Source organism: Biomphalaria glabrata, chromosome 10, assembly GCF_947242115.1.
Source record: "Biomphalaria glabrata chromosome 10, xgBioGlab47.1, whole genome shotgun sequence".
In the NCBI taxonomy this organism is placed as follows: Eukaryota; Metazoa; Mollusca; class Gastropoda; family Planorbidae; genus Biomphalaria; species Biomphalaria glabrata.
In genome coordinates, this window is record NC_074720.1 from 42,340,630 (window position 1) to 42,364,055 (window position 23,426).

The 23,426-nt window shown below is 33.4% G+C and overlaps 1 protein-coding gene across 2 annotated transcripts; it reads left to right on the plus strand.

Annotated features, from left to right (window-relative positions):
• Positions 1-863: 863 nt before the first annotated feature.
• On the plus strand, positions 864-23,362 carry LOC106051301 (condensin-2 complex subunit H2-like). Of its 2 annotated transcripts, none has more exons than XM_056043785.1 (20): positions 864-1,069; positions 2,642-2,790; positions 4,566-4,667; positions 5,379-5,434; positions 6,031-6,100; positions 8,203-8,274; positions 8,675-8,754; positions 9,936-10,081; positions 10,525-10,620; positions 10,981-11,030; positions 12,016-12,087; positions 13,246-13,315; positions 13,457-13,540; positions 14,834-14,958; positions 15,097-15,178; positions 15,280-15,375; positions 17,633-17,697; positions 20,398-20,499; positions 21,121-21,267; positions 21,950-23,362. In XM_056043785.1, exons 2-20 carry the CDS (start codon positions 2,659-2,661, stop codon positions 22,115-22,117), a joined length of 1,815 nt encoding a protein of 604 aa, XP_055899760.1. In that variant the 5' UTR covers positions 864-1,069; positions 2,642-2,658; the 3' UTR covers positions 22,118-23,362. The 2 variants fall into 2 exon arrangements, with proteins under 2 accessions (XP_055899760.1, XP_055899759.1); XM_056043784.1 differs by lacking the exon at positions 864-1,069 and adding an exon at positions 2,299-2,320.
• The last annotated feature ends 64 nt before the right edge of the window (positions 23,363-23,426 follow it).

Genomic DNA, 23,426 nt, shown 5'->3' on the forward strand with positions numbered 1-23,426 from the left:
TGACATTTGAATTTTACAAAACCTATTTCTCCAAATTGGACCCTCGCTGATAAAGCAATTCAGCGACATGTTAGATTCAAGACAGTTACCTAAAATTTTCAACTTAGCATACATCACACTCCTGCCAAAAACAACAACAATAACACAAGAAAACAACACACCTAGTTATCTCCCTACTAAACACCGACTACAAATTCCTGACAAAGATGATTTTTCAAATATTAAAACCCCTCATACCACACTTAAGAGGACAAGAGTCATGTGATCTAATAAAACGTAAGTTCCGTAACCACATAAGGTTGAAATAAATCTGCAAACGCAAGTTCGTGTGTTGATTTCCCTTTAAATGAAATAATCCTCTAATAGTTTTTTTCCCCTAAGTTGCACCAAATACGATGCAATAGAATGAATAGATCACAAAAGTTTCATTTAAGTTTCCATCACGCACCCCACTCTCTTTTACACAAACTCACTTTCACAGACAAAAACACTTAGACTATACAATAAAGTATACATGACCTCATAACAATTTGGGCATTATTAAAATCCACGTTTGCATACATGCGTTAAAGTTGTTTGCATATCAAGTTGTGGGCCGAATCGTATGGTAATGCTCGGGCTGATTTTGACACCCAATTCGCACCCGATCACCACCATTTAAACTTTTCAGGTAGATTTGAGCCACATGCTCTTGAAACTTTAGGTTAGGCCAGCAAAGTGAACAAGAGCTCCCTCTCACCAATCTGATTAAACACCACCAGTTCAAGTTCAAGCCACGACTAATTAGGGGATTCTACTCAGCAGTTATGTTATTTCTACGGTACACTATTCAGATATACCGATTGACCAATCAAAATTTAGTTTTATCAAGAAAAGCGGGTTGATTAAAATATGGCGTCGATGTAAATAAAAACAATCCTCTACTCTAATCTAGAATCTAGTCAATCTAGATTCTAGATCTATATTCAATAATAAATAACAGATCTAGATCCAGACATCTAGATCTATATCTATTATACTGAGTGTAGATCTAGGTTTCTTTATATCTAGGATCTAGATCTATTAGTAGGTTAGTAGACATTAAACACTCACATTATCATGATTAACAAACACTTTCTTAAAAGTTTCTTGTGTCTGTCGCTGTCACTCACGAGTCACTGTCAGACTCAGTCTGAGACTGTGACTTGAGTGTGACTGTCTCAATGAACTCAATCCTTTCAATGACTATGGAGTCTCATAATTCAAACAATTGATACTCATCTCAGTATCATCATCTCATGATGTATGATGATCATAATCATGATGTCTGTCAGTCTCACACTCATGAGTGTTTTTTTTTGTGAGTCTGTGTTACTCAAGTTACTGTGTTACACTCATTTCACTGCTGACAGTGCTGTGTAGTAGATCTAAATAAAATGCTAACTTTATAAAGTTTATTTAGACTAATAAAGTCACTAATTTAGAGCCTAAATTTTAGACTAGACCTCACCTAGTCTAAGATAGGTCTAGTCTAGCTAGTTAAGTCTTTATTGACTTTATTTATGTTCTGTTGCAATAATTAATGAATTATTGTTAATAATTAATAATTGTTAGATCGTTCCATAGTTAGACATAGATGATAGGCCATAGACTATAGTCACTACAGAGTCTGATAGACATAGCCTCATAGGTCATAGGACCTAGTCCTAGATTCTAGATTCTAGAATATTCTAGATACTTTACTAGATAGTTCTAGATTCTAGAATCTATAAGTTTAAATAGTATAATACTATTTAGAATCTATAAGTATAAATAACTAGTATAAGTATTTATATAAGGCATACTGATAAGGCTAAGGCTTTCATTAAGTTTCATTATCCCACCTCTCAGTTAATTTAATTAGCAACAAGTCAGTTATGTGGGTTACTGGGTCGTCTGCCGCTGGGTTACACTTAACTTTAACTGTCTTAATTAACTTGACTTAACTGTAACTTTAACAATCAATAACATGACGGGCCAGACAGATAAGTAAATTTATAACTTAATAACTTTGACTTTGATTGAATAACATATAAAGTGGTCAATCATTAGAAAATAGATCAATTTGATCATTGTGATATGACCAGTGGATTGTCGTGTGAGTCTGTGGACTGCACTAGACTGTACTAGAGTTAGTAGAGTGTAGAGTCTAGTTACTAGTATGACTGACTTGAGTTTGACAAGAATCTCACAAGTGCACTGTATATCATCAGTAGATCATCATGCTCTAGATTTCTAGATCTATGATAATAATGATACTATGACGGAAAACAGATTTTTACCTAAAATGCAACAATGAAAGGTATCAATATAATATGATTTTATAAAGAGCAAGAATCTAGATACTAAGTTTACTAAGTCTCAGCCCTAAGTCTACGTCTTAACGTATATATAGTATGCATTTATAACAGAAGCAGGCTCTAGAAGTAATGTAATTTTAAGTGTGTAATTTGCAATGAATATATTGAATGTATTGTTGGAAACCTTATAAAAAGTGTGCTTTATCTTTATCTATCACCATTATATATATACTTTCTCTAGAAGTAAAAGGTGAAATTTGACTTTCTAAAATATTATCTTTGGTTTTTCATGTATGTGCTAAAATTGTATTAAAACTTTGCAGTTGAAAGGAAAATAAAAATGTCGCAGACTTTAGGATTAACACATGGCAACATGGAAGAAAGGTATTCCCATATACTTCAGCCTATACGTGACTTAGCTAAAAATTTTAATGTGGACATTGCACACTTCTTGGAAGAATATCTGGAAGAGGTAAGAAAAAGATGTGGTTAGAGTTAGAGTGTTTTATGCAAGTTGCACTGTGACATGTTAATAAATAAATTATCTTATCTTCTTATATATTATATATATTACAGACGTTACTTCAAAAAAGAAAATAATTACGTCCTATGCATTTCATGTGTCAATCTTTTCATGCATGTTAATCAATAACTTAAACTCTGCTAAGTTGTTGGTTTTCCTGGCTGATTCAGGCCACCCATTCCATTCTCTAATGGCACTAGAGAAGAAGGAGCACTGTATAAATTTGTTCTAGCATATGGAATAAGAAATGTGCCTCTATCTTTGTGTCTTTCTGAGTATTTCATTAGATAAAGGTTTTCTTTTGTTATTTTTAAATTATGGTTTACTCTTTTAAGTAATATAGCTACCTTACTTTTTATTCTTCTGTCCCGAAGTGTCTCAAAGTTTATTGATTTTACTAATGGTGTTACTCTAATCAAAGTGGAATATTCGTTTGTTATAAATCTCACTGTTCTATTTTGTATTTTTGTTAGTTTCTAAATATTATACATAGCAATAAGCTTTTAGCAAGTGTATATCCCAATGTAAAATATTTAACCTTTTGGGACTAAATGTATGGAAAAAAAAAGTTATCTCAGTCACTCACACCTTTTTTGAGAAATAGAAAATCTAGTGAAAAGTGAAATAGGGTGAGAAAACTCTAAATCATCTTTTCCATCTACTCTGTAATTGTCGAAAACAGCTCTAAAGATTTTCCTAGAAATTTGACAGCTTAACTCCTAGGGGGGAAAAAAACAGCAACCTTATTAATTGGGTTGATCATTATAATTTTTCAAAATATAATCATCTTAAAATTAAATTCGGCACAGTTCTTTATTTTGAATACAGCTTCATTGAGAGTTACAGCACTTGTCTCAAATGTGTCTGTGTATTCAGTAAAGAGTTCAATAAATATATTGCCGTATATGAACATTTTGAGCAGCGTAGAAATAATTTTCTGAACTGTTCGTATAAGAAGTGATTGTGCAATGCTCACTGGAAAGACTCCTTGCAATAATGAAACATGACCAAAAAAATAAATAGAATGAGAAAATATCTAATATATAGGCTATTTTTAGCCTCATAAAGGAGAAATAAATAAATAGAATGAGAAAATATCTAATATATAGGCTATTTTTAGTCTCATAAAGGAGAAATAAATAAATAGAATGAGAAAATATCTAATATATAGGCTATTTTTAGCCTCATAAAGGAGAAATAAATAAATAGAATGAGAAAATATCTAATATATAGGCTATTTTTAGCCTCATAAAGGAGAAATAAATAAATAGAATGAGAAAATATCTAATATATAGGCTATTTTTAGCCTCATAAAGGAGAAATAAATAAATAGAATGAGAAAATATCTAATATATAGGCTATTTTTAGCCTCATAAAGGAGAAATACTTTATTCAAGTAATTGCATTTTTGTTAACACTATAATATATTAGGAACTATGACCAATATTCAAGGCTGTTTTTACCTAGTTGAATTAAATACAATATTTCATCTAGACCCAATATCTCAAAATAATAAAAAAAAAATATAAATATCATATTTATTTATTTAATTTTTGGTCACATTGGTTCGCATTTATCTCTAAACCTGTGTAAATTATGTTTATTTTCACATCATCTATTTTAAATTTAAATAGTTAGTTGTATAAATATTTAAAAATATCACTTACAAACTACTGCTTAAACTTTGTGTGCTCTAGAGTTCATTGTTTCATGATATTTTTCAGCTTGACAAGATTGAGATCACTTTCGATGATGGTGTAACGACCATGAACTTCTCCGAAGCTGCCCTTCTGATTCAAGGGTCAGCCGGTGTTTATGCTAAAAAGGTAAAACTGAGCTCAAATTTTAAATGTTACTGTTGAGTAAAACCACATATTATGACATAAATGCAGCCCCTTAAATTAAATCTTTAATCTTGGTGATCAGAAATCTCCGCATTTCAGTTTGAGACTAAATACATTTAAAGTACAAGCTTTTGAACATTAACATGCATAAAGCCAAAGAGAATCTGAATAAATTTTTGTGTTAACATTTTTTTATGTAACAATTTAGAAACATTATTGCAACATAGTGCATACATTTTTTCAGATGAATCCAGTCTAATCATACTAGGTTATTTATCCAACACCAACTCTAATCATACTTGATTTCTAAATCAGCATAAACTCTAATCATACTTGATTTCTAAATCAACAGAAACTCTAAACATAGTAGATTTTTTAATCAACACAAACTCTAATCATAGTTGATTTCTAAATCAAAATATGCTTTTATGCATATGAAAACTCAACTTCCCTGGATTAAGCCAGAAAATCTGAATTTACAAGACCACCCAAACTCATTTACGACCTTTATATTTGCCATTCCCAATGCAGGCAAAGCCATTGTCTGCCAAATGACTTTTTTTTAATGTGTGTGACATGCTCATTTAATTTTCAAACAAACATCTTTCAGTTTAAATCCAGATAAGAAATTTTAAAAAATTGAATGAATAGTCAGTGTTTTTAAAGTATTTCTTGACTACATATCCATCATAGGTGGAGTACTTGCATGCCTTGGTGTACCAAGTATTAGATCTTATTACACAGAAGAAGTAAGTATTTTTTTTTCAACAACTTACTAATATTTACAGAATTGTTTGAAGTATTAGTTGTATATCTTACATTTTCAAAGCAATAACTACCCCTAAATATCTTGTTTTAAAAAACAATCTTGTTCAGAGTGCTTCATTCTGAAAACTGTTCTGCAAAAAGTTCATAGTTAATTTTATTAATGAAGATCCAAGGTCAATTCAGGCATGAAAATGTTTGTTTTAAAATTTCTCAGAACTGTTGTTTTACAAACTGAAGGTGACCATCCTTCTCTGGAAATAAACAAATGAATCATTTAAAGATTTTGTTTTTGCGGATAAATTGAAATCATTCCATCATTCCTTGTAATGCCGTCACATTACTGTGAACTAGCATTAACCAATCTTTTAGATATAGAATACTTTGTACTGGGAAGCCCAATTTAAATCGAGAATAATGTTGATAATGTGACATAATTGTGATGGATAATTAAAGCAATTATAGCAATGATAAATGATAGTTGATGATAAAGCTACTGAGTTTTTAAGATTTTTAATAAAATTGAAATTAAATCTTTACAATGATCTTATGAATACTTTTTTTCCCTGCCATTATGTAGGAAGCTTAACAATCCAAGCGGTGAAGGTCAAGGTGAAGATAACACACAGCATGCAGGAGATGATGAACAGGTATTTATGCACACTAAGAAGGTATTTATGCACACTGGGAAGGTTAACAGGGCAAAGATCTTTCTTTCATAAGACAAAGGAACATGACAGGGGAGATAATCTAATCTATTAAGTAAATACTATGAAAAGAGAAATCGGTACTAGAAATTTGAAAGCAGTGGAGAATAACCACTATGCAGAATTTTTTTTTTTACCGATGCTTTTAAGGTCACTTTTGCACCAGTGAATTTAAGATTTTTTGTTTGGTTGTCTTATCATTTTGGGATCTTTAACTCCATTAAATTTTGATGAAAGACTACACTAGCCAGTGTTACTGAAAATTCTTGCAGATACATTTTGGCTAGTGAAAAACATATCTTGAACTGTTCCTTATACCTTGATAAGCTTGTCCATATCCAACTAATGGTAGGTCAAATTACCTTTATTTGTTCTAAAAAGGAAAGTTTCCCTTTCAGACCTAGCTATCAATAAGGGCAGATGATGTCATCTGTTTCTGTGGCCCACGGTTAACGAGTGTGTCATGTGACCTACTGCTTTACTGCTCAGCCACCATGCCTTTGTTAGTTCTATAACAAGTATTAAATGATTAAAAAATAACTATTCCTTGATTTGATGAATCTAATACATAGATCTCAGTTCCTAGTCATTATTCATTTTATTTGATTGAAGGTCACATTTCTCCAGAGCTTATAAGCTATTAAAAAAAAACTCAAATGTTTTGGAAATCTTTTTATTCACCAATAAGCCAATTACACTAATGAGCTGAGAGTATAAAGAACATTTAAAAAGAGAATAGCCTTAGTTTCTTTTTGTGTGAATGAGACTCAAGCTCAGAGGAGTTACAACATCTTTAAATTACATCAACAGCCATAGTTTCCTGTGGAGTTACAACATCTTGAAATTACTTCAACAGCCATAGTTTCCTCTGGAATTAAAACATCTTGAGACTACATCAACAGCCATAGTTTCCTGTGGAGTTACAACATCTTGAAATTACATCAACAGCCATAGTTTCCTGTGGAGTTACAACATCTTGAGACTACATCAACAGCCCTAGTTTCCTGTGAAGTTACAACATCTTGAAATTACATCAACAGCCATAGTTTCCTGTGGAGTTACAACATCTTGAGACTACATCAACAACCATAGTTTCCTCTGGAGTTAAAACATCTTGAGACTACATCAACAGCCATAGTTTCCTGTGGAGTTACAACATCTTGAGACTACATCAACAACCATAGTTTCCTCTGGAGTTAAAACATCTTGAGACTACATCAACAGCCATAGTTTCCTGTGGAGTTACAATATCTTGAAATTACATCAACAGCCAAAGTTTCCTGTGGAGTTACAACATCTTGAAATTACATCAACAGCCATAGTTTCCTGTGGAGTTACAACATCTTGAGACTACATCAACAACCATAGTTTCCTCTGGAGTTAAAACATCTTGAGACTACATCAACAGCCATAGTTTCCTGTGGAGTTACAATATCTTGAAATTACATCAACAGCCAAAGTTTCCTGTGGAGTTACAACATCTTGAAATTACATCAACAGCCATAGTTTCCTGTGGAGTTACAACATCTTGAAATTACATAAACAGCCATAGTTTCCTGTGGAGTTACAACATCTTGAAATTACATCAACAGCCATAGTTTCCTGTGGAGTTACAACATCTTGAAATTACATCAACAGCCTTAGTTTCCTGTGGAGTTACAACATCTTGAAATTACATCAACAGCCATAGTTTCCTGTGGAGTTACAACTTTGAAATTTTCACTTAAATTCAGTGATTAATTGAATATAAAGTAATAACACTATTAGCTTCTTTATGGTCAGAGATCAGCCCAATCTCATTTCCCATGAACTTGGCCATAAGTCCAAAGCTTTTAAAGATACCACACCACACCACACCTTTTACAGTATTGGGTGGCATAAAGTAGGAACACAATTATTTCTTGTGATTTCTGTGTGGCTTAGACTCCTAAGTAACATATAAGCTACATGAAGCATCTAGTTTTCCATTTTGCATTTGTTGTTTGCTTTCCAAATACTTGTTAATACAGTGTTTCGTTAGATAACTTGTTCTTAATGCTTTACAGTACCTAGCCCTAGATGACATTGCTGAGAGTGAGGGCACTTGCTTGAAAGAACAAGAACTCTCATCTGACAAGGTAATTCAACCATCTTCAGAGGATACATTATAAAGTAGATAATCAAACTCTTTTTGTCTCATGGGGAGGGGGCAGTACATATTCATACATTATCAGTTAGCTCCATCTTTGTTTTGGTGGCAAACTTAACAGTGATCTTGTTGCTGAAACAACCTGAACTACAAAAAAAAAACATGCCCAACTTTGACTAGTATGTCACTTTTGAAATGTTGGTCAAGATCTTGTTTATTAGCGCTTGCTTTTTAGTATACAAAAGTCTTAATTGTTTTGTTTCATAGAAGCCTTGCACTGTTTTTTGTAGTAAAGTATATTGACTCATTCAACTTAAATAAATTTAGTTTTTTTTTTTTTCATTGTCTCATCAACTAGAAATATCTTTGTTGTACAATAATTTTTTTAGAGCGTTCGGCCCATTCCTGAAATGCCAACACGGTTGATCCCCCTTGAAGAGGCTGAAAAGGGAGAGAATTGTCTTTTTAAGTGAGTATTTATTATGTTTTTACCAAACGAAAATTAACTTTCTTAATATTTTTAGACTTGCCCATTGTGATTTACTAGCCTTAGGTAACCCTCCATCCTACTGGTCGTTGACTTTTAACACCAAAATCAATCAGTTGTCCAAACTGGCTTTGAATACATACTGTGACCATATGGCTCTTTAGAGAACATAAGTGATAATAGAGTTTTCTTTCTTTCTGCTAGTCCAGCAGCTTGTCAATGAAAAACACATACTTTAATCCTAAACAAGTCCATTAGAAAACATGGTGATCACCAGTTGGTGAAACGGTTAATAAGATTATATTGCCTTTCCAAGTGACGGAGGTCATCACTATTGGACATGCGGATCCACCTTGTTAGTGGCAAATGCAAACTCTGGTTGAAACGCCAACTAAAATGAGTCACATGATCCCAACCATTTAACATGGGCAGGTTCAGAGATTACAATATTGCAGAACTTGGCTCTTGCAGACATGGGCGTAGCCAGGAATTTTCCATCGTTTGGGGGGCCCTGCCTTTTGCGTAATATTTTTTAATGTAAAAAGCACTAATTTTGGGGCCCCTCTCAAGTGAGAGAGGATTTTCAAATTCTCCCCCCTCCTCCCCCACCCCAGCTACGCCACTGCTTGCAGATAGATTGACCCTGGAAGAAGAGTGGGTCAATTTTAGAGATACTACTATGGAGTGCTCAGAAGGAGGAGGCAAGGTTTATACAAGGAACAGTCAATACAAGACAGAACATGGAAACTTGATCGATGAGAGGTTAACAAATTGTTTGCCTTACATGATGTGGCTTGGGTTCATGATTTGTTGCCAAATAGGACTTAATTTTGCCTGATCTTATATTGTTACTGCTTATTAAATATTTACACCACAAAAAGTAATATTTTTGGGTGAGTACGAATTCCTGGTAGGCTTAGTTCCTGATTGATGAAGTGCTTGGCTGCTGTACCCATGGTCTACTTTTTTAATCTTGGTGGAGGCGTGGATTTAAATAGAAACATTTGTTCACTTTTGTTTGAAGCTTTATAATGAATAGTTGGTGATCTTAGATACAGTGTCACTAGTAGATTTCTTGTGAGATTTCTCTGCTGGTGATTTCACTTCAACTAACAGTGCTACTTCAATTAGAATAGTAAATTGATGTCAACGTTTCTTTACAGTACAAAAGGAGAGATCATGGGCAATTACTGTGACTTCAATATTAACACAGGATTTATCGCTGAGGATGGAAGTATTTTGTTTGAGCGGGCAGACAGAGCCTTGATCCACATGATAACACGGCAACAGGAAACTTTGCAAGCATTGGGTTTGATTATTATTGCTTATCATTTAGTATTGATATCAAGTGTGTGTTCTTGTATGTGTTTTTGGTTAAACTTAAAGCGAATTTCTACTTTTACTTGAAAGCTGTTGTTGGGAGGAAGAATTAAGTTCGTTGTTAAGGTGTGTCAATTTTAGTAAAGAGTGTCCTGTTTACTCTATTTCCCTTTTTCTACTGAATGTGTGAATACTCAAATATATAGAAATATTTATTGTTTAAATATTATGGTTGTAGTTTTTTTTTTGTTGCATAATAATAATAATAATAATAATATTTATTGTCGGTAAGGAAATTTGTGTTACAATTTGTGCATTACACCAAACACAACATTATAACTATAAATATAAGTTATATAAATATAAACTATAAGTTATTTATAAATAACTATAAATAAATAAATATAAAATGGCGTTCAATTGTTCTTCTAGTTGAAGAGGAGCAGTTTCACAGGGCAGACGACAGTCTAGCTGTTGCAGCTGATGATGAGATCAACCCTCAGGAGGAACCAGTCAACAGTTTCACAGGTAAGTCTAACACTACTTATAAGTGTGTGTTGGCATCTCCAAAATTTTTACCAAAGATAGTCTCTAAATTCACATATTGACATTTAATAGTTAAAAGTATAATGTGTGTTGGCATCTCCAAAACTTTTTACCAAAGATAGTCTCTAAATTCACATATTGACATTTAATAATTAAAAGTATAATGTCTCCATAAATGTACGTACAGTTGACTCATGTAAGTCTGACACACTCACTAACCCGACTTGACCCCACACATTCTAAATGTTGAAAGACATTCAAGAAAGTTATGACAGATTGTTTGCGTATGTTACTGAAAACTGTTATATATGTTTTATTCATGTTATTTTTTTTATATTTAAGAAGTGGCAGCTCTGCCTGATGTCTCACAACCGAGTGTTCCAGCTGATGCTGTAAGTGTATTTCAATATAAAAGTGTTAAGTAAAATTCCCCTTTCAGACCTTGTGATCTATGGGGCATCCGTTTCTTTGGCCAACGGTTATCAGCAGGGTGTCATGTGGCCAGCACAACGAGAAACAGCCTTTACTTTCCCCAACTATAGTCAGGTACCCATTAGAGTTGGGTTGACTAAGAGATGCCTTAAAATCGCGAGATTCAAAATCCCAGTCTTTGACGAGATTTGAATCCAGGACCCCAGGTTCAAATGCCAAGCACTTAACCACCCAGCCTTCATGATACTTATTTCAATATATAGATGTGACTACAATAGACACAAGTTGTTTAAATAAACTTTGCTATGTACAGTTGATTTACTTCAATGATGGGTTTATTCTACAATATTTGAAGAAAAAGAAGAGAAACTAGTGGAAGTTTATTGCCATGTTTAAGTTAAATGTATTCAGCAGAAACTGTCTTTGAGACAATAGAAATCAGTAGGTATATTTATGATGTAAAAGAAAAACACTTTTCAGATTAGATTCAGTTTTGGTTTTAGTTTAGTTTAGTTTCTATGTTGTTTTAAATTGGTTGCTTTCTAATTAGTGCTCTTAGTGATGATTGGAGAAAAAAAATATTTAAGCGTGTCTTAAAAACAAGGAAGGTGTGTGATGGTTTGTAGAGGGAGTATGGTTAAAAGAGGAAAGGGACTTAGTAGGGAGGAGGGGGTAAAAAAGGAAGTTGTGACCTTGTTATAATGAGTACTTGCTTGACTTCTGCCATTGAAAGCAAAAGTCAAGGCTGTTGGTCATTTATATGGCCATGTCACTGTTGTTTACCCTTGGCCACAGAATTAGTTGATCTTAACATCATCTGCTCACTTGACTGCTAGAACTCTTTGTAGAAACTTATTTCTACTAATTATTGAATGCATTTTTATTCAGTTCATAATTGTTCTTTACAAAATAAATTCACTTGCCATTTGTTTTTCATTTTTACAGATTGAAGATGTACCCAGAAAATCTCAGAGAAAAAGAGCAGAATTAGTGAGGAGTTGCACCACTGTAAAGTCAGTAAGTATTGAATTGAAAGCTTACAACTTATACTACTGCTAGATGGCTAAACAAAATGCTGTTTTTCTTCATTCTGTCTATATTCATAAATAAATATAAAATATATCAAACAATTCAATTGGAATTAAAGTAAATGTGTATAAAATGTAAAGGGACTTGGCAAATGAAGAGAGATGATCATGTCGCCCCAACAGTCTAAGTGACATGTGGGGTGGTGAAGGTGTTGAGACTTCAATGTAAGAATGAGCAGGCATAACGTAAACTCAACTTACAAATCAATAACATAACCTAAGTAACCTTCTTTGGATGCTCCTTTCTTCATGCTTCCGTGACAGTGCGCCATGTTTTACAACCAACTCAGCTTCTCTCTTTTCACAGTATTGAAAAGTTCTCCATTTTTTTGCCAGCTGGTGTTGACTTGTAAAAGTACTAACTCGTTTGTCTTCCTGGTTCTGATAACCAGCATTTTTCTAGAACATTTTTCTAGAACATTCTTCTACAGCATTTACACTCAAAGGCTTGAATTCTTCTTTCAGCCTCAGCGTTCAGAAATACACAGAAGTACAGAGACCACTAGCGAAGAATTTTAATTTTATTTGGAAGCTGATGTTACTTTTTCAGATTTTCCACAGTTTGCTCCTCGGAGAGGATGCCAAGTTTAAACTGGTTTTTTATCTCTTTTATTGATCCTCCATCTCTTGTTACGTTTGATCCTAGGTCAAATTAGTCAACTTCTTCTAATGTTTGGCCATTCCAATTTACATAAATGATCAACGCTTGTTATGCATAGGATGTAAACATGTACCTTTTTAAAGCACAACCGCCAATACTTACTAAATACAACTCATATATATTAACTTAAATATCTCTAAATATTCATCTCTCTAATTGAATCATTTTCTTAAATTCATCTCTCAAATTGGATCATTGTTTCTTAGAATAGTCATCTCTTTCAGTGTATCACTGCATTTCTTAAAATTATTATTGATAGTTTGTTGGGACTGGTTAGATCATTACTTTTGATTCTGTTGCTAATTTATTAAATAAAACCTGTGAATGAATCTCTCATGATTACATTTATGTGAGGTATAGAATAGAACACACAGTTCAAATAATCTCTCCTAGATTCTGAAATAAATTTTTGTTTTATTTCTTTAGACAGCAGATCCTTGGATACTGTTAGATCCACATGAGAAAAGCAACGCCTTGGAAAGACCACTAGTTAAAAGTAAACATTTGTATTTATAATCAATTATTAATTCCTCAAAAATAAAAAAAATAATAAAAATTTAGTAGCTTGACCAGCGTTTTGCATTGATGACTTTCTATTCTTTCTAACATTTTTGTTTTTGTTTTTCTGATTTTCCAGAGAAACCTTTCAAGGTCCCAGCTCGTTTAAAAGAATCTGCAGTTGAGCCTGAGTTGCCCCCCTTGTATGAAGTGGTAGAAAAATGTGAGTAGATTTCCCTTGATTTTCTCACCAAGTCTCAGATGATTCTCAAAATTGTTTCTTGCTTCCAACTGGAGACTAAATTTGTGAGAGTTCTATAGTCAATCATTCAATTTACATTCTACGAGCCTGGTCCATGCAATGAATTTAAACACATTTTAGTCCTTCACATTGCTTTTACTTTATATGGCCTCCTTCAGTCACGAAGCAACTATGGATGATGAGATGAATGCCTGGGAATTAGCTGTGGTCAGAAGGATATGGCCAACACATCAGTTCCCCCCTCTCTATGCAGCTGATGTATTCAAAGGAACAGCAACTGCCGATACAGTTTGGTGTCAGTGGCATTGCTGGGTTTGCCAGGAAGTAGCACTGAGTGCCACAAACTGCCTAAGGGTCACCGACTCCTGATTTTTACTCACGGTTGACTCCTGAAGCCTGTCCCATGATAGGGCATAGTTACTGGTTTGGTTCCACAAGGTTGTCTTTTCCAGAAGTGGTATTGGATATAAGTGTAAAGTTCCCCTTTCAGACCTTGGGATCTATAGGGCAGATGATGTAAAGGTCATCTGTTTCTATGAACCACAGTTAACAGTTAACAAGGGTGGCAGTTACCCATAAGAGCTGGGAGGCCCCCAAAGATCCCAAAATTAAAAATCCCAGTCCTTACCAGGATTTGAACCTGAGAACTCCAGTTTGGAAGCCAAACGCTTTACTGCTTAGCTGCTACACCTCCCCACTACCTATAAAATGCTTCCTAATGGCATGTGTCTCAAATAGCCTCTGACAACCAGTCCAACTCCTGACCTCCACACGTGGCTCAAATATTGTGTCCAGCGAAACTGTTTTCACTAACAGAAGAAAGAGTGAAGGCAAGTAACTGGTGCCTAAACCAGTAAGCTTTGGGCAGGAGGGGCTCATTAGCCTCCTACCCACCTAGGAGAAGGAAAATTCTGCTTCTACTACCCAATAGATTATGACACACTTTCATTAACAGCCACAAAAACAGATGAGTTGTACATGGCTAGGTCTTTTTTTTTTTCAAATGTTGCACAAATTTACAAACATACCTTCCTATAAAAAGATAGCGTCTGCAAACAGTAAAAAAAATTACCAGAGACAAAGAGGAAGTTTAATGTTGACATGGTGCTAGCCAGTTGAGCGTATTATTAGAGACAGTGACTAGAGTGGTTCAGTGTGCAGGCTTTGAGCCATGATGCAAGAGATTTGATACAATCCTAAAACTATTAATTGGTGCAAGATATAATTTGCATTGCTCTGATTCTTTACCAACAGTGTTTTCCCATCGTTCCAAGTTTCCCAAGAATCCGCTGAAAGTGCCTCCGTTCCCTGAACTTGAAGATGCATTCTGGGAGGAACACAAGTTACGGGAAGCTGCTAGGAGAGAAGAAATCAAGAAGGTGATAACAAATAACCCTGTGATCAAAGAGACGCCATTTTAAGACTGTTTTTTAAATGTTATCTTATTCTTGTTCATTGAAATAAAAAGACCTTTTCTATAAAAATAAAGATACTATTATTTTTATTTTGATCTACAGATGAAGAAAGAGGAACAGGAGGAGATGGAAGCAATTGAGAGTTTCTTAAATGAACCGGAGGAACCAGCAGTTGAAGCTTTCGGTAAGGTTTAATATTTTTCAATCGGCGAATGCCTCTAGAACTTAAAGAACTTATTAAAATTATCACAGTTATTAACTTCTGATTCCCATTTTGTTCTCAAGATGCTGATGAGGATGAAGAAATTCCTCAAATACAACTCTGCGCTGACCTCTTTTCTGAAGGTCATGACCTGAGACCAACATCTGGATTAAACAGAGGTAGGGCAAGGGTTACGAAGTCTGTACTTAGTCTTTTTTTATTTTAAGCCATCCAAAACAAGACTTTACTATTTAAAAAAATGTTTTAGCAAGACGTTTTTATAATGATAAGTCTCTAAGTTAATTAAATCAGTGTTTCCCAAACTGTGTGCTGTGGAACACTAGGGTTTCGCGAAGCCTGAATAGGTGTTCTATGAGTTATTGGAGTAATAATCTAGTAAGGTGGCAAGATAATGTAACCAATGAGGAAGTGCTCAAGGTGCCGGGATGTCCGCTCTGTTATCAGCAGCGGACGCCTTGGCTGGCTTGGCCACGTTTGTAGAATGCCAGTAGGTAGACTTCCACAGGACATTCTGTATGGCGATCTAATAGAAGGCAGGAGAGCTTCTGGTCGCCTACTTTTACATTATACGGATGTATGCAAACGCGACATGAAGCTCTTCAAAATCGACACTGGCAACTGGGAAGAGGTGGCACTGGACAGATCCACATGGAGAGAGAGCATAAAGGAAGGGTCACCAATTGCAGATGTCATACACTACAGAAGCAGAAAGAAGGGTGAAAATGTAACTGCGCCTGGTGATCAAATATGCCCAACCTGCGATTGCAGCTGTGTATCAAGGATAGGCCTCTTTAGTCACACAAGAAGTTGCAAAGGGAAAAGAACATATCTCGAGATGTAAAATGCCACAGAATCTAGTAGGCCTACACTAAAAATAATTCCACAGTAAATGTAAATCAGAAAAATTGATTTGTTAGCTCTTCTCTGCAACGGAAAAAAACTCCATAAAGATCAAATCATTTCTGGTTTGTCTGGAGAGAACTAGAATATTTTAAAACAAACTAATTTCTGGTTTGTCTGGAGAGAACTAGAATATTTTAAAACAAACTAATTTCTGGTTTGTCTGGAGAGAACTAGAATATTTTAAAACAAACTAATTTCTGGTTTGTCTGGAGAGAACTAGAATATTTTAAAACAAACTAATTTCTGGTTTGTCTGGAGAGAACTAGAATATTTTAAAACAAACTAATTTCTGGTTTGTCTGGAGAGAACTAGAATATTTTAAAACAAACTAATTTCTGGTTTGTCTGGAGAGAACTAGAATATTTTAAAACAAACTAATTTCTGGTTTGTCTGGAGAGAACTAGAATATTTTAAAACAAACTAATTTCTGGTTTGTCTGGAGAGAACTAGAATATTTTAAAACAAACTAATTTCTGGTTTGTCTGGAGAGAACTAGAATATTTTAAAACAAACTAATTTCTGGTTTGTCTGGAGAGAACTAGAATATTTTAAAACAAACTAATTTCTGGTTTGTCTGGAGAGAACTAGAATATTTTAAAACAAACTAATTTCTGGTTTGTCTGGAGAGAACTAGAATATTTTAAAACAAACTAATTTCTGGTTTGTCTGGAGAGAACTAGAATATTTTAAAACAAACTATTGTTATTTTATTTCTGTCTTATACAATCTATTTGTGCGAAGCTGGGTTTTCTTAATATGTTGAAGAAAAAAAAGGCTAGACGCCACACTAGCTTTTTGAATTCTGCTTACCAATATCATGCATGATATTAAGAATTATGTGCTTGAAAATAAATAATAATGCTTAATTAAGAAGAGGGGTTAAGGATTTAAAAAAACAAAACAAATAGGAAATAATCCAACATAAAGAAAATAAGCAGTGTTCCGCTAAATTCTGTGAATGTGCGAAGTGTTCTGTTAAAGAAAAAGTTTGGGAAACATTGAATTCAATGATTGTCATTTGAACAAATTCAAGTTTTCAAATTTGTTGCTAGAAGAATATTTAACAACTTTACTTCACTCTGTGAAATTTTAATATTTAACAACTTTACATCACATCACTCAGTGAAATTTTAATTTTAATTTTTAACAAATTTACATCACTTGGTGAAATTTTAATATTTAACAACTTTATATTACATCAATCTGGTGAAATTTTAATATTTAACAACTTAACATAACTCATTGAAATTTTAATATTTAATGACTTTACATCACATCACTTGGGGAAACTGTTTCTATTTAAATGAGTTTCAAATGTTGTTTCTGTGATAGTAAGTGTGTTTGTTTAGAGTGACTAGTAGTGTAATGTCTGTGTGACTGCGTATGGACAAACTAGTTGACCTTTATTGCAGCGAAAGCTAATAAAGTGTGCAAGGTACAACTGTGTTTTATTTTCATAATTGTGGTTAAAGTTGACATTTTTCTGTTTCATTTTTGTTTTTTGTTTATTAGGAAGCAGTGGAAATTTTTCTGAGGACATTTCCTTAAGCTATGAGGATCTGGTTCAAAAACATGTGGTAAGGCACAGTGTAATGCTTGTGATGAGTTCATGCGTAGTTGATGGCAGACATAGAGCTTAATAATAATAATAATAATAATATTTATTGTCCGTAAGGAAATTTATCTTACAATTTGTGCATTACACCAAACAAAACATTTCAACTATAACAAGGTTACAAAGACAGTTTGTGTGGAGACATAAACTCAAAATTGGCCCCCGAAGTAGTTCACGCAGGCTGGTAAAAAGGCAGGTTTCAATATTTCAGAAAGAATATCAGAATGAAATTCTATCAAAGACAAATGACAGATAAGAATGGAGAAAGAAAGTTGATGTATCTTGTGGGGTGCCTCAGGGGTTCACAGATCAAAGGATAGGTGAATGTGAAGTTAGATGTGAACCTAGTGTGGTGATTATGTTTGTATATAGGATTGTAAACAGTAGTAGATAGAAACTGGATTCAAGGAATTCTATGTTTATTTATTATTTTACTATTTTTTCATTGGTCCATTTGTTGGGACAGTGACAGCGCTTGGAGTTTTGTCATTGTTGTTAGAGGCCTGAGTTATGGAGCCTAGTCATACGATATGAGTAATATAGAAGTCAGTTTTATAATTATGTGTATATTCATTTAGTTAATGTTTGATGCGTTGTCTTCAGCTACAGATACCCTGATTACTGTTATTTAAGTTATATTTTGTTGATAATTCATCTCTGGCGTCTCTTGAGTTATTGAAAGAAGTATTAGTATGTTATGTGTCAAGTATAATCCCAGTAAGGAGTTCACAACAATCACAACACCTAGCCTAATTAATGTCTTATAATGAACATATAATTGCTCTAATTGTTTTGTAATGGGACAATCTCTTATTCCTCAAGAAAAAAACATTTCCTTTAAAAAAATAAAAATCCTTTAGTTCAGTGCTTCTTCAGCCGTGATGCAGCATTGCATTTTACATCTAGATATGAAAAATGACTTATTAATTGTTGTTTTAAATTATGTCCAACTTATATGCATACTAAATAGATTTTTTCTCTTAAAAAAAAAAAAGTAAACATTTTTTTTCGTGTAAATGTAGTAGTTAGTATAACATAACTTACTTAACTTAGCAATACAAATGTAAACAAATTTTTTTTTACCAAAATTCTAAAACCGTTTGCATAAATGTGTTAAAAATATGGTATATAGTCATCTCCCTTACTAAGGAGTCTCCCATGTTTGTTACTATTAATAGTGAATAGCTGTAAAAGTGGGGTATTTTTTGAAAAACTGCTTGCATAAAGGAATTTAAAAATTAGATTTTTCGCTTTCAGAAAAGAAAAAAAAGTAGCAGTTGCATCAGAACTTTGAAGGGTCTAAAATATTATGATGTCAGATTTTCACTATCTTTTCTAGTTTACGAGATCTAAACGGGACGGACAGACATTCCACACAAAACTAATAGCGTCTTTTTCCCTTTCAAAATGTACATTCACGCCAGACTCACTCATAATTTACATGTGAAAAGTTTCTATCAGATTGTTTCTATTTAATGATTTGATTGCCAGGAGAACAAAAGAGTGTTTGTGTCTGTTTGTCTTTGCTATCTGTGTCTTGTATCTCTTTTGTGATGGTAAAATCACAAAATGCTGACCCAAAGGGTGATTTTTTTATTTCTAGAATCTTTTTAGCTTTTTTATGGATGTTTGTCTCAAACAGCTGCACAAATGGGGTTTGTTTTTTGCGAATGACTTTACCAGCAGCATTTAGGTTTCTATGGAGTTTATTTTTATTTTTAATACTCAGATTAACAGGCAGTGATATTAAAACTTGAAATATTGCAAATGTGAGCGTGATAAAACATAGCCAAGGCCTTTTCACTAACATTAAACGAGGACAGTTTTCTCAGTAATCATAATCTTTGCTGCCCTTTTTTGCTGATATAATCAGTATTTGCAGTAATATTTAGTTTATTGTCTAGGTCCTCCTGTGCCATACGACGGCGCTAATGGTGGCAGGCTCTCTTCACAGAGATCTGTCATTGGTGACTTAACAGCCTCTTCCCAGCTGATTTCTTTATATGAAAGAATGACTGCTTAGTTACTTAGGACTCTTTGCTACACTTCCTGTAGACTCAGTGTAATGTCAGGGTGTGCTGTTTTGAGAACTATATGTCATAGATAAGTTGATGTGGAGTTCATTTGTTTTATTGGCTAGGGCTAAGAAGGGTGTCCTGTGTCATGCATAGCAACAAACCACCAATACTATTCTTAACAGATGGAAGCCTACACATTTGAGTTGTTTGAACATAGAAATATAGAACTGGTTGTGATGGGCTCAGAAATCTATTAGATCTTTGAGGACTGTTCTAAAAGAAGAGACCTCTGTGATTGGTCAGTCCTTTGACCTACTCATCCACCCTATCATATCAAATTGTTAATAGATTGGTCTAAATTGAAATTGTGATTTCTTTTTAATCTACATGAAGTTTAAAATGTTATCTTTTTGTAGAAGAAACATCAGGAATAAAAAAGAAAGTTTTTTTCTTCTGATGTTTTGTGGATGAGTGTGGATTTAATATTTTCTGATGTTGAGGGATGTGTGTTCATTTTATATTCTATCTGTTTATGAACATGCTTATTTAATATTTGTATCTAAGAATTAGATTTTGTTGACAATTTTTATTTTCCTATTAGATGTAGATTATGGTTTTAATTTTGTGTTGTTTTTTTTTTCCAGGAAAAGTTTTTAGCCAGCGCTGCAGAGTATGCAAACATCACAGAACTTTCAAGGCGGGTGGCTGAGTGGGAGGAGAAGATACAACCCAAATTGAGGGAAGAGGTCAATACTTAGTCTCTCCTTATGTTTTCTTTGAAATATATGTTAATAAAACAAATCTACCATCGGCCATAGAAATATGACCTTTACATTCATCTGCCCTGTAGATCGAAAGGTCTTAAAGGGATACTTTGTGTTTTTCCATCACAAGTTTCTTGGCCTTAATTCTAGTTTTCTCTTTCCTGCCCCACTGCTCCCTCCCCAGTCCTTTTCCCCCTATCAAAAATTGTTAACACTTTAATTTCATTCAAGATTAATCCTTATTCAAATGAAGAAATGTTGTTGTTTTTTTTAAAATAAATTCCTTTAGCTTGTTCATTTGACTTATATTTCTGAGCTTAGTAAATATACAGGATTTCAAGATTTCCATCTGATCAAAGTATTTTTTTAAAGTGAAAATTGGATTTAGAGGCTAGGTGTCATCCTGAGTAGCATAATAGACTTAGATGGCTGCAGATTTAAATTAGACTGAATGCTGGCCAAGGCTCATTTAGCTGCTTTTTAACAGTGGATTTTACTAGTGTTTATTTATTTTTTTTTTTAATGATTGAACATGAAAAAGAACTCTAACCTTCTTGGCGAGTATAGTTAATTGTTATATATTTTTCGTTTTTTGAATGACAGGAAACCCATGAACCATTTGACATTCATAAATATGGCACCTATATTCTAGAACAGTTGGTGAGAGGTGAGAAGAGGCCATTTAAAGAGTTAGTTCAGGGCAAAGCAGAGTATGAAATTTGTAGATATACCTTAGCCACGTTACAGTTGGTAAGTAACTTCATATGTCTTGAGCTTAGGTTTGTGTCTTACATAGCCTGTGAAATTAATATTTGACATTTTGGATATCTGGCACATTGGTATGTGTTATTACATCTTCATAGAGGTTTTGTGACCTTAAAACCATTGCTTTGTGGTTAGCCTATTTAAAATATCAAACCAAACAGAAAATAAAGCTAGCTGGTATCAAACACAATACAAAAAAAAAGTAGAATGCAGATTACAGCAAACAAATTAATACAGTTTTACTTGCACGGCATTGTTTGTTTTAGCTACATTCTATTTGTTTTGTTTTGATTGTTATTCTATTTGGTTTGTATTGATTTGTTGCCTAACTTCTATTTGGTTTGTATTGATTTGTTGCCTAACTTCTATTTGGTTTGTATTGTTTGTTGTTAGCTAGCTTCTATTAGGTATATATTGTTTATTTTTGTTGTTAGCTAGCAACTGTTTGTATTGTTTTTTTTGTTGTTAGCTAGCTCCTTTTTGGTTTGTATCATTTTGTTTGTTGTTAACTACATTCTATCTGGTTTTTATTGTTTTGAATTTTATTAGCTACCTTCTATTTTTTGTTGTTGTGTATAATGTTAGCTAGATTCTAATATTGTTTGTAATGGTTCGTTTGTTGTAAGCTAGCTTCTAGCTTGTACTATTTTGTTTGTATATTGTCTAGGCCAATGTGTACAATGTGGAGCTAGAACTCATCCCAGATCAAACAGGAAGTTTCATGGACTGCCTCTATGTGACTTTACTTTCTACCAAAAGACATTTTGAAGAGTTGGAGGACTACATGGCGCCATCTTTAAAGCCACATGACCCTGAGAGAGAGTTGGATTCTTGAGGCTATTCCAATTGTATGATTTGAAACAAAACTGTTTGCATTGAAAGATTGCAGATTATTTTGGAACTTGTGTTGATCAGGACGAGAAATCAATTTCCTAGTCTAACAGTGGGAACACATAAAATAAACTTTAAATAGACTGATAATAGTTCAGGATCATTGAACTGTTATAACATACCATAAGTGGTAAGTTATTTATATTTTAGAACTTTTTTTCTGAACTTGACCTGATGGTGTAGTTAGCATGGATACTTGTGCAAAAAAAGATAACTGTATGTATCTTTGACTGGAGTTTATGACTTGCATAAGCATTCTTGTAAAATAAAATTGTGAACAATTTATCACCACGAAACAAACCATTCAAATGCTTACATATATTTGTGTGAAATATAATTATGTATCCTGCCTTTTAGCTTTTCTAAATGCTGAAGTTGGCGATTCTTTTCCATTGCTCCAATGCTAATGGTACATCATGAGCCTATCCTTACAGCTCAACAGTCACAGGCAAGATTTCACTTATTACCTCCTCCCTGACTTTCTATTGTACTGTTGTTTTAGTTCAATTTTGTGGGGAACAGTGATACTTGTCCATTAGGTTCCTTCCAACACAACACAAGGTTTATTTAACTCATAGATCTTGTTTGCTGTGTACATATGTTAAGAAATCTCATTATGTTGAAGTTATTGAAGAAATGAACAAAAAAAAATAAATCACATTTACGAGAAAGAAGAAAAAAGTATTTCTTTCTATTATTTCCATTGTTTAGGTCAGTGAAGTTGGAAAAAGACTTCAGTTGTTCATTTTTCTACAAGCTGGTAATTTGTCTTATGTGCCTTATGTTGATTAATGACAAATTAGTAATTTATTGTGTCTTTTTAAAATAATTTTATTTTTGTACATATTTTTTTTTTCAAAATGTACCTCACAAAGTGTAAAAGTTCACAATAAAAAACAAATATTGACTTTCATCTTTCCAGCATATTGACATATTCAAAGACCATAAGATGTAACTGCATTCAGAGACTAGGGCTTATGTTTATTTATATGCACTTGGGAGGCACCCATTTTGTTGTACAAATTAATTATTATAATTTTAATTAGCCTTCTTTCTTCTCAACCAATCTGTCAATAGTTAAAACTTCTAATACTCCCTGCTACTGACTCTAGCAGTTTTTTTTTTGAAAAATGTGTCTTGTACATTCAGTCAGATGTTTCTTTTTGTGATTAAAACATGTGTTTCTAAATGGTTTTGATGTTTCAAATTATTTATAACAAAGCTTAGATCAACTCACTCTGCATTTCTGGTAC

Bases quoted from the DNA above. Each gene is read 5' to 3' on its own strand.
- LOC106051301 (XM_056043784.1), top strand. The intron at 20,500-21,120 runs GTCAATACTTAG...TTTGAATGACAG, and splicing joins AACCCAAATTGAGGGAAGAG to GAAACCCATGAACCATTTGA. The intron at 21,268-21,949 runs GTAAGTAACTTC...TATATTGTCTAG, and splicing joins CCTTAGCCACGTTACAGTTG to GCCAATGTGTACAATGTGGA.